The 12152-nt window shown below is 41.5% G+C and overlaps 1 protein-coding gene across 3 annotated transcripts in view; it reads left to right on the plus strand.

Moving 5' to 3' along the window:
- Positions 1–12152, plus strand: part of MRTFA (myocardin related transcription factor A) — a 100454-nt gene that overhangs the window by 51830 nt on the left and 36472 nt on the right. For all 3 annotated transcript variants that reach the window (XM_045835157.1, XM_045835155.1, XM_045835154.1), the window contains exon 2: positions 8777–8842. In XM_045835157.1, coding sequence (XP_045691113.1) covers positions 8777–8842 — 66 coding nt within the window. The remainder of the gene's footprint in view (positions 1–8776; positions 8843–12152) is intronic.

The following is a 12152-nucleotide window of genomic DNA, read 5'->3' on the forward strand; positions in this document are numbered from 1 at the left end:
TTGGGACCTGGCCTGCAACCCAGGCATGTGCCCTGGCTGGGAATCGAACCAGCAACACTGTGGTTTCCAGGCCCACACTCAATCCACTGAGCTACACCAGCAGGGCTCTAATGTTAACATCTTATATAACCATGATACGTTTGTCAAAACTAAGAGATTAACATTGGTACACTACTAAGTAAACTCCAAACTTTATTTGGATTTCATGTGCTTTCCCATCGATGTCCTTTTTCTGTCCCAAGATCCAAAATAGGGTGCCACATTGCATTTAGCCATATGATTTTTAGATGGTGTATCTGTAGGATCCCAGAGAGAATTCACTTTCCTTTTCTCACCTCCACTTTTTTTTGGTGGGTGGGTCTTAAATCTGGATCTGAATTTCAGCAGGTCCCTCTTTTTCTGATAACAAATGAGTCAACCTTTTGGAGTCCTTTAACCACTCTTTCCATATTCACAACTTAGGTATTCAGGAGCATACTTTCAACACTCACTGTGCATTTAATTTTATTAATGAATGGGGAGCGATTCTTCTGCCTTTCTCCGAGTTTTGCTTTATACATACCAGGTTGTCTAGAGTCTGGGAACAGAACGTACTTCTTCACTGACTGCATGTTCCAGAACTGCCTTCCAAAAGGAAACAGTTCTCTTTCTTTTCTCTTTTCCCTTCCCTCTCCCTTACCCGCGTCTTTCGAGTCTTTCTTTGATGTTTTTGGTCTCCCCTTAAAGGTAGTTCTGTTAAGTATATTGCATTCACTTGGAACTTATAAAGTATTTATATAATCAAGTCAATATGCAGTGTTTACTCCTTTCCCCAGAAATCATAGTTAGGTTGACAGTAAACCCTTCTGGTTAAGGGTAGGGCTAATTATAGAATACATTGGGACTTTAAAATGCTGTTGTTTATGCTAAAAGCACAAGCCAGAAATACATTTTTGGTTCAGTGTACACTGTGCTAACCCATTCAGGCTCATTTCCCAAGTTGAAGGAAGAAAATTAATCACGAAAAGGATTAGAGAAACTTAGTTTAGAAAGCTTAAGGAATTATATATAAGAAGTAGAAGAAAAAAATTCAGACTTGCTATGGGGCAGGGAATTGAAAACTAGGGAGCAGGAGAGTCAGTGGAAAGGAAGAAGGAAATGCAGGCATCTCTCCTCTCTTTTGCATCTTTTGGGCTCTATCGGGAAAGACTTGTGGGAGATTACAATAAGTAGGGGCCTAGAGGAGTTGAGATTTATCCCTTGGGAATGACATCAGAAAATTCCTTGAACTTTAATACATACTGATCTGAGGATCAGTTTAATCCTCACCCGAGGACATTTTTTTCACTGCTTTGGAGAGAGAGAGGAAGGGAGGGGGAACACTGATGCAAGAGAGAAGCATCAATTGGTTGTCTCCTGTATGCACCCAAACCAGGGATTACATACCTGGACAGGGGATTGAACCTGTAACCTACATATGTGCCCTGACTGGGAATTGAACCTGCGACACTTTGGTTATGGGACGATGATCCAACCAACTGAGCCACACTGTCCAAGGCCAAGGATAAAATATTTTTTTTAAGGCCCAGTTTATACGTTTCCTGGTCCTATCCCACATAGAAAGGATCTTGTTTCTCTTTCTTTGTCACTTCCAGTGTTGGGTAGTATCACCTTTGCACCTAAAAAATAGATAACTATTTGAATTTTGTTTTTAAGAAACCAACATTTCTTTATTATTTATGCACACATGTATATTACATATAAGACTAGATGACTAGAATTTGGCAGGGAACCTTAGTAACAGGGCATATGTGCTAGCTAAAATTGAATTTTCCTATGACTTCTTAAGTAAAAATCTGTAGTACGGATACCAGTGTTTTTCTTACAGCATCGTAATTACTAATTTGAGTTTATTTTTTTTCCCATTAGACTTAAGAATTCTACAAGAATGAGAACAATGTCTTAATTCACATACATATCTCTAACACCCAGCCCTGTTAGCTTTGAGGGTACAAACGATGTTTGAATGCGTGAATCGAATCATGGAAACAGTCAGACTGCCTAGTTGGGATGTGGTGTCTGAGTATGTTTTCTCTGAAAATACTTTTCACTGTTTTAAGTACTTACTTGATGGTCATTTCCTCCATGGAAGTGTATAGACGTCACTGAAGGCAGTGATTAAGTCGCTCTGGCCACTACTATATCCCCAGCAGCAAGTGCAGTGTCTGGTGTATATAGTAGACCCTGTATTCCTTAATTGAGTGCCTAAGGAAAGTTTCGACAAGGGGCTGAGGAAGAACTGAGTCAGGCATGACTATGAAGTGAGTAGATGTGCTGACCAGCTAGAGCGGCTAAGCAAATAAGTGTAAAGAGTAAATGAAACTGCCAGCCTTCTCTTATTCTCCTTCAGCTTACCCTGAGCTCTCTGTTTTTCAAGGAGTTTTAATGTCTTAAACAATTGACTGTATTATAGTAAAGAGGAAATGTGAAAAGTTAGTTATCACAGAATGTTAAAGGAGGAGAAACTATGGATTCCAGGGTCTGACCTCTTTAATATCCTTTATTCTTTTCTTATAAGACATTGATCATAACTTGTACCTATTTACATGTGATTTGATGTGTGTTATCCCATTGGACTGAAAGCTTTCTGTGAGCAGAGACCGTAGGTGTATTCAGCACCTGGCATAGGGCCTGGCAGATAGTATAGGCGGGTCTCAGAGATGTTGTGGATTTGGTTCCGGACTACTGCAACAGAATGAGTATTGCAACCAAGTGAGCTATAATCTTTTTGCTGGTGGAGGGTCTTGCCTTCCATTGTAAAGAAGAAAGATAAGATCTGTGAAGTGCAATCAAGCTAAGTGCAATAAAACGAGGAATACCAGTAGCTGTCAAATAAACGTGTTAGTTGTGTGAATGGAGAACTCTCTCCCCATCCCAACTCCCCTGTTTTGGCGGTGATGCTGTAGTAACCCAGGCAGCAGAATGTGAGGAATATCCTCTCCTGCAGGCACCCTTCACTTACTCTAACCATACATTCTAAAGATGAAACTAGTTGAGTGTTTAGAGCATAATAGCCTTGGGTGTTCTGAGTGATAGGTGATCTAGGTTTACAATTTGGGTGTTACTAAATGACTTTTCAGGCATGTTGGATAAACCGAGGTATAAAACACACCAATAAAGTAGGTATATTTCACTGTTGCAAAGATGAGTATTCTGATTATCAGCATGCTACATACACATCGTATAAGGCTAAAATCCACACTGTTCCTTCTCTGGTCTTCCCAGTGGAAGCCACAGAGCTGGGCTTGAGAACACAGCACTTATTTTTGCTTTTGCTTTTTACTCCTGATTGGCCCAATTGTTTTGATGTGTCCATTTCTTGGGCATTACCTCTTGAGTGCCATCACCATCATTCCATGTTCTTTTTTTTTTTTTTTAAGATTGTATTTATTTATTTTTAGGGAGGGAAGGGAGAGAGAGAGAGAGACACACATCAATGTGCAGTTGCTGGGGGTTATGGCCTACAACCCAAGAATGTACCCTGGCTGGGAATCGAACCTGGGACACTTTGGTTCCCAGCCGGCGCTCAATCCACTGAGCTACACCAGCCATGGCCATCATTCCATGTTCTTACAGGGAAGAAATATGTAATGTTCATTCCTTTGCTTTGATTTCCCAAGTAGCCAGTTACTCGAATAGCAATTGATCGCTTTTGTTTGAAACAGATGGAAAACTTGATTATTTGCACTTTATGGTCCAGTTTCTTTTCATTCCAATCCTTTTCTGGAAGACAACTCAGTTGATTTACCGTCCATCAGCTTTAAAGACATCTTTTCATCTATATATAGGCTGCTTACACAGACCCACTTAGAAACAGATGATATTATTAAATTTGTGGAATTCAATAATGGTGAATGTATCAAGATTCATGCTTGTACACAAATGGGTATTTTTGTTTAGTTTATATTGACTTGGGGAAAGGGGAAGAAAACTATATGTTGATGTACATGAAATAGATTTCATTGAATTCTTACATTTTTTAATCTCCTTGGTCTGGTGCTATCTGTGAAAATATTAATTTAAACTAGTGTTAGGTAATTCTTGGTGAAGGTGGATATACATTAAATGTATGGTCCCTAAAATATACTCCTGATTTGGGTACCTCTTGTAGTGAATACAGTTTATATGGCTCTTAATATTATTTACTGAAAGTGAGTTACTAAATGATTTCTTCTAAAATGAATAATCCCTAAGATATGGAAACATAAAAGCATGTTTATTTAGAGTGTTTAGAATTTAGAATTAGGTGGGGTGTTGTCCTGCAAAGCAAAAGGTCATAGGTTCGATTCCCAGTCAGGACAAATGCCTGGGTTGCCTGTTCAGTCCTGGTTGGGGCACATAGGGGAGTCAGTTGATCAATGATTTCTCTCTTACTTTCTCTCCCTTGCTTTCTGCCTCTCTTCCCTTCTCTCTAGAAATAAATTAAATCTTTAAAAGTAAATAAACTTCTTTTACTGAAGTTGATCACCCAAACTCCTTCGACCCTGGACCATCTGTTTTCCCCAGCCCCTTGGTCTCTCTCACCAGAGGATGTGCCTGTTGTCTCAGCACAGGTTTTCAGAATGCCCTGGAGAAGGAGAGAATTAGGAGCCCAGGGTCTAGAATCAGAATGCTTGGGTTCGAATCTTATTACACCACTTATTGGTGGGATAACTGTAGGTTAGTTAATTTTTCTGGGCCTCATTTTCCTTACCTAAAGACAGGATTAATAATACTTATCTCTTTCCATGGGAGGGGGTGGGTATGAAGATTAAATGAGTTAAAACATGGAAGTACCTAGAACAGCGCATATAGAACTTCTGTCCAAGATGAAGTGGTAGGTAGGTATGCTTTGCTTTCTCACACAACCTAAAGGACAGAAACAAATTTAAACACAAAAAACAACCAGAACTGACAGAAAATCGAACTGTATGGAAGTCCAGCAACCAAGGAGTTAAAGAAACATTCATCCAGACTGGTAGGAGGGGTGGAGGCAGGCAGCTGGGGCGGAGAGGATGCACAGCAAGGCGGGCAGGTGCGAGGCAGTGGCTGGCGGATCGGGCAGTCCTACATTCGCATGCAGATAAACTGGAAGGAACAACTAGGGAATGAGACAGACCATGCAACCCAGGTTTCCATCGTGGAGAAATAAAGCTTCAAAACCTCTGGCTGAAAAATAACCTGTGGGGGTTGAAGTGGTGGGAGAAACTCGCAGCCTCTCATAGGAGAGTTCGTTGGAGAGACCCATGGGGTCCTAGAGCGTACACAAACCCACCCACCTGGGAATCAGCACCAGAAGGGCTCAGTTCGTTTGTGGGAAGTGGGGGAAGTGACTGAAAGTGGGGGTGAGAGCTGAGCAAGCGGCACTGTTCCCTCTGTGACCCCTCTACCACATACTGTGCCACAACTCAGCTAAGTGGGTTTGCTCCACCCTGGTGAATACCTAAGGCTCTGCCTCTTACAATGCAACAAGTGTTCCAAGACAAGAAATATGGTCCAAATGAAAGAACAGGTCAAAACTCCAGAAAAAGAACTAAGCGATAAGATAGCCAACCTATCAGATGCACAGTTCAGAACACTGGTAATCAGGATGCTTGTAGAAATGATTGAATATAGAGGAAATGTAAAGTGAAATAGTGAAGTAAAGTGCATAGTGAAATAAAGAAAAATATACAGGGAACCAACAGTGAAGGGAAGGAAATCAGGACTCCAATCAACAATTTGGAGCAGAAGGAAGAAAAAAAACATTCAAATGGAACAGAATGAAGAAACAAGAATTCAAAAAAAATGAGGAGAGGCTGAGGAACCTCTAGGACAACTTTAAATATTCCAACATCTGAATCATAGGGGTGCCAGAAGAAGAGGAAACGCAAGAAATTAAAACTTATTTGAAAAAATAATGAACGAAAACTTCCCCAATCTGAGGAAGTCCAGGAAGCTCAGAGAGTCTCAAAGAAATTGGATCCAAGGAGTAACACCCCAAGACACATCATAATTAAATTACCCAAGATTAAAGATAGAGAATCTTAAAATCAGCAAGAGAAGGAGAGAGTTACCTACAAAGGCGTTCCTGTAAGACTTATCAGCTGATTTCTCAAAAGAAACCTTACAGGCAAGAAGGGGCTGGAAAGAAGTATTCAAAGTCATGAAAGGCAAGGACCTACATCCAAGATCACTCTGTCCAGCCAAACTATCATTTAAAATGGAAGGGCAGATAAGTGCTTCCCAGATAAGGTCAAGAAAAAGGAGTTATCATCAAGCCCTTGTTATATGAAATGTTAAATGGGTTTATCTAAGAAAAAGAAGATCAGAAATATGAACAGTAAAATGACAACAAACCCACAACTATCAACAACTGAACCTAAAAAACAAAAACAAAAATGAACTAAGCAAACATCTAGAACAGGAATAGAAACACAGAAATGGAGATCATATGGAGGGTTATCAGCAAAGTGGGGTAGGAGGGAGAATGGGGGAAAGGTACAGGGAATAAGAAGCATAAATGGTAGATACAAAGCAGACAGGGGAAGGTTAAGAATAGCATAGGAAATAGAGAAGCCAAAGAACTTAATATATACAACCCATGGACATGAACTAAGGGAAGAGGGGGATGCAGGTGGGAGATGGGGTGCAGGGCAGAAGGGGAAAAAGGGGAGAAAAAATGGGACCATTGTAGTAGCATAATCAATAAAATTTAAAAAACAAAACAAAACAACAGTGCATATGTCCTATAAATGTTAGTTACTAGTGTGACTATTGCTATTTACATGTATTTTAATCTGCAGGTTTTGTTGCTTACAGTGTTATTTTGTTTAAAAAAACAGAAAAAGAAAAAGAATATAGTATAACTTCCTGGTTAAATTTCTTAGACTATGTGTATCATCAGTTTGAGATCTAGTTCAATTCAGGAAACAATTATTAGATGCCTGCTGTGTATAAGTGCTGTGGTGGTGGTGGTGGGGCACACATTAATAAGATATACAGAGTCCAGTGTAAAAAATGCCCCTGTTTTATGAGCTGATAATCTATGCCAAATCTTTTATTACAAAATCATAAGCATATAATTCTGTAACAAAAACAGTATCACACTGAAGCACATCATATGACATTCTGGGTGAAATTTTCAGATCACTGTCCATCTTATGCTAGACATTCGTGTACCCGCCCAACCCATACTCGATGGCGTTACTTCTGCCCCACCCTGAATTTCCTGCTCTCCTAGAGTTTTTAAACTGGCAGGAGAGAGGAAGTATATTCAGAGGTTAAGTGTTACACAGGAAAAAACATTGCTATACTTTTTATGTCAGATAAAAAGTAGTTCACAAAAGACCTAGACTAATTCTGAATGCTTAAGAGTCAGAAAGGTTAGATGCAGAGGGTAGGCGTTTCCAGGGGGAGTGAATAAGAGTTGGGAAAGTACATGGTACTTGAACAAGAGTGAATTGGACAACCTTGGGGCGGTTTAGAATGGAAGACTTGCAGCACAAGTAAGGACACAAGCCAGTGAACTCTCATTGCCACATGGGAAAATGAGCAAAAAACTTGACAAAATAGGACGATTGAGGAGGTGCAGGAGATGAAATTGGCTCAAATATTTTAGTAGTAGACCTGGGGAGGACAGTGATGCCGTAAAAGAGAAAATGAGTGTGAAGTGGGTTAGGTTTTGGGGAGAAAGACAGGTCCTACCTTGGGCCTGCTGGATTTGAGATATGGTCAGAAGCCTAGTTACGATTCTGCCATTCTTGGAGGCTTTCCTGAAAATCGCTCTGTGGATAGAAAAGGCAGATATTAGGGTGATATGATTCCTAATGGATGGCAGGTTCCTCTCAGATGTGACTTGCAGGGACCTTGTAATTGAAGACTTATTATGTAAGGGGACTGTCCTTGGCCCATGGGACCCTTCCAACCCTCCTTTTTTGAACATTTTCTCACCTAGCCTTTGGATGTAGGCCACGGCATCATCATTGTGCATGGTGTGTAGTGACAGTGCCCTTTAAGTTTTATTGGCATTTGAAATAAAGATCTTGACTAATAAGTTGTTTCATTAAGGGGTGCTGCCAGAGAGGAAACACGAGAAACACCTGTCAGCCTTCTCTAGCCCATGTGCTGTGAATCATGTAGGTTTTTTTTGGTTTTTTTTTCCACCTCTACAGAGGAAGGCTCTAAGTGAAGAGGAAGAAAAGAATTGTATTAATGGTAAAATATTTTCTTGTCCAGAGAAATGCATTCCTTGGTAAAAATAGGTATGATTTTTAGATACAGATGAAAAGATTTTACCAATACTTCCTGATCTATGTAAATAGTTATATCATTCACTATATTTATGGTGGTAAACATTTGCTACCAGGAAGAAAGTGTGAACTATCTAGGAAGCTCTTTCTGCTGGGTCGTGGCCCTAACAGTTTCTTTGAGTTAAGCATTTGTGTGTGAGGTTTTTTTTTTGAGTTGTTTTTGGCCTTAAGAGGAGGACAGTGTTGTAGGAGGTTTTGAGCAAGAGGCAAGAGTTTGGTACTTTGTGGATTGTTATCACCCTGCAAGACCCTTCGCAACTTCCTCTTGCCGCCCACAGCAGAATACGGAAACCCTGCTGTATCAGGCCACTTCTGCAATTACAGTCACAATTCAAGGGGATCCTTCTTTTACACTACACCCTTCTGTTTTGAGACTTTGTTTGCATTTGAAAATGAGTCTTTCATGGTGGAATGCCCAACCGAGCCTTCATCTCTCCCCTCTCTCCTCTCTCTTTGCTGCCTTGCAGTGCTGCAGTTGAAGCTCCAGCAGCGGCGGACACGAGAAGAACTGGTGAGCCAAGGGATCATGCCGCGTAAGTACCATTCTCTTTCAGCATTTGATTGAGTTGCTTTTAGGACAAAATCGTGTGTACCCAGTATGCCCCGGAAGGCATCCAACAGAATACAAGGGCAACAGGTTTCATCTTTCGCTCTGCTTGCTTTTTTTTTTTTTTTCCAAGTTCAGGGGCTCTCAGTCACTAACAGTGAGGATAACTGCCCTAATTGATTGAGTTCAGTGAAACAAACAGCATTACATTTAACAGTACAATTATTGGCTTTTGAATCGCACCTTTAAAGGGGTTTCTACACCCTGTTGCACTTCCCTTTATAGGAGGAGTAGATCTTGATCTGGAGTATTGTGAGGAAGAACCCACTTCATGCCTATGATTTGCCGTAGTATTGAGGTTCTTTTAGAGAGAGAAAACAACCTTTTTCCACCTGGTATTTTGAATCAACCACAGTTTTATTTCGAGTGAGATCCTCAGGGTACCCTAAGGCTGGCATGACTATGAGTGTGCCTGTAATGGAGACTTAGATGGGGTTGCAGATCTGGGCACAGTGGGTACAGAACTGCATCCCTCAGGGAGAAATTAAACCAACCTTGGAATCTGCTAGAGGAATAGGAAATTTGCTTCTAATACCAATAGCATTACAAACTGAGTGGAAGCAGGAGCCAGCAAGATTTTGCTCTTTTTGACATTTTTTTTTAAGTCATCAACAGTAAGCTTAGGTGCTCCTTCTTTTATTGCTACTTCACTACTTGAATATACCCTAATAAAGTTTTTAAAAATGTCATACAACAGCTCATAGCTTCATAGGGGGAAGCTGATGTTTTTCACATTAACACAGTGTCTGCTAACCTACTACCACTGTGTTTTACTAATTCTCATTCATTCATTCATTCATCCAAAATATTTGAATACCTACTATATGCCTGCCGATATAGCAAGATAAATCTATCTTCTGCTCTCAGGAGTTTTATGTTACTGATAGTAAACAAGGAGACAGATTAATAAACAAGGTAATTTCAGAGTATGGTAAGTGCTACGAAGTAAATCAGCTGGTTGGTATGTTAGTAAGTAACAGGAATGAGATGGGGTAACTTTGTAGAAGATGGTCAAGAAAGGCCTCCCTGAACAGGAAATATTTGAGCGGTGATCTGAAGGATGAGATGGACTTAGCCATTCAGAAATAGATAGAGGTCCCGGGGAGAAGGAAAAGCAAGTATAAGGCCCTAGTACAGGAAAGAGCCTGGCATGTTGAAAACCTCAAGGAAGCCATTGTGGCTGGGGCCTAGTAAGTAAGAGGAGAGCAGGGCCAGTTAGGATTCGTAAGGTGGGCGGGGCCAGAACGAGGGCTGTACCAACCACGCAGAGGAGGCGGATTTTGTTTTAAGTACTATGGGAAGCCATTGGAGGCTTTTAAGCAAGTGAAGATGTGATTTGATTTCTGTCACTGTGATGGCAGGTCCATTTCTGAGAGCCAGAATCGTATGGCAAGTATAAGGAGTCTGAGCTCCATTTCTATTCCTAAGCATCGGTCTCAGATTCGTCTTTTTGTTCTCTACAATTACCCATGAGGTCATTCCCCGGCATGATGCTTCTTTTCTGGCCCCCCGGGGAAGGCTTCCCCACCCCCACCCCTTAAAGTGTAAGACAGAACAGATGGCGTGTGTGTGCAGTGGGTCAGTAATGTGATGAGGTGGGGCAGTGTTGTGCTTTACAGAACACTCCAGATGTGCCCATCTACAAACCTCTGTAGAAGAACAAGTTATCAAGAGTCTCCTCTGCTTGTCCCTTTCACCAGGGACATCACATGTTTAGCAGGTACTTTGTGCCCAGGATAGTCCTAGACGCTATAGAGATTAAAGATGTATGTCATGGTGCCTGCCCTCAAGACATTTAACAGTTTATTTGGGTAGCTAAACTTTACTCACACACAAAATAAAGAGCAATTCAGTGCTGATCAGTGCAGTGTTTACTGTAATTACAGTGCTAGTTCTGAGAGCCTACTGCTACCTCTCAGAATCTGAATGTGTTTAGGATCTAAAAGCCATGCAGCAGTGCCCTGCACCCTTCCTCCTGTCTTTCATTTGATATCAGGGGCTTCTGGAGATCACTCTTTAATACGATTTATGGAATGCAGCCTCCTAGCTTAAGGGCTCCATGTTGTTAAGACAAGTCATGCTTCAGTTTTTGGTGTTGTCTGCTTATGGGTTTGTCTCTCCAACTAGATTGTGAGCTCCTTAAGAAAGTGTCTTATTTATATTTCTGTCCCCAGTGTCTGGCACTGAACGAATGAATGAAGACAGCCAGTTTCAAAGTGTGTGGGGTGTACGCATGACAGACAGAAACAGATCACCCCTCTGTTGCACACTTGTTGGATTTCTGGGCATGAAATTTGAAATGACGCTCCTGTTCTGTCAGGAGCCTGGGTTCAAAAATGTTCTGAATATCTAATTGTGTAATTTGAATTGTTCTCTGTATCTGTGAAGTGAGAACAATGGCCCTTCCTATTGGAATGGAAAAGACCTGCTTCTGTAAGAATACTGCATACCCCCTCATAAGCAAGAGCCACCTCCAGCTATGAACGGTCTTGGCTTTCGGCTTTTCTAGTGAAGGAAGTGAGTAGCAAACTCTTAGACTAGGAGAGAGAATGTTGAGGCCTGGGCTTAGCTTCCAGTATGAAATCCCCTGCTCACCCACATACCTGGTTATACACAGATAGGGTCCCCAAAGATGTGGCTCACACAGTGCCAGCCCCCCGTGCTGTGAGTGGCCTGCTTCCTCACCACAGCTCTGCGCCCACTCTCCTGGTTCCTGGTGTGATCTCGGCCATCTTCCACCAACATCTCCGCGTCTTTCAGAGAAAGTATGAGCAGTGTTGGGGGCAGATCATAAATGAGCAGCAGGTTGTTGCTGGTTATTGGAGATTTGGAGACCTGAAGAAGTAACATCTGGTTTGAAGTGCCTGCTTCCATTTCCCATCTTGCTGGCCTGAAGAGTTTCTGAAAAGTACCTTCATTTTTACGTTTGTTTGCTGTCCAACTTAGGACGTAGGTGGGGCCCACAAGCTGGGAGAACAGAGTAGTGTAGCATGGCTGTATTCTGCTTTGTCACTTACGTGTTTATATCTTTTATCAAATTCTTCTCATCTCAATCTTTTTTTCTAGCTCTGGGAAGAAAAACCCACCCATATCGTTTCCCAGATTACTCATGCACAGTTCCCATGGAGGGCTGGCTTTCACTTCTGACATCGTATCTGTGGGACACTGTCTCCAGTGGCTCTCTTGCCTTCAGGGTTGGTCATGTTTCTGCATGTCCTTCCGAGTTGGGCTATGGC

The sequence above is a fragment of the Phyllostomus hastatus genome, unplaced genomic scaffold (assembly GCF_019186645.2).
Source record: "Phyllostomus hastatus isolate PE091 unplaced genomic scaffold, TTU_PhHast_1.1 phas_contig_198, whole genome shotgun sequence".
Taxonomy (NCBI): domain Eukaryota; kingdom Metazoa; phylum Chordata; class Mammalia; order Chiroptera; family Phyllostomidae; genus Phyllostomus; species Phyllostomus hastatus.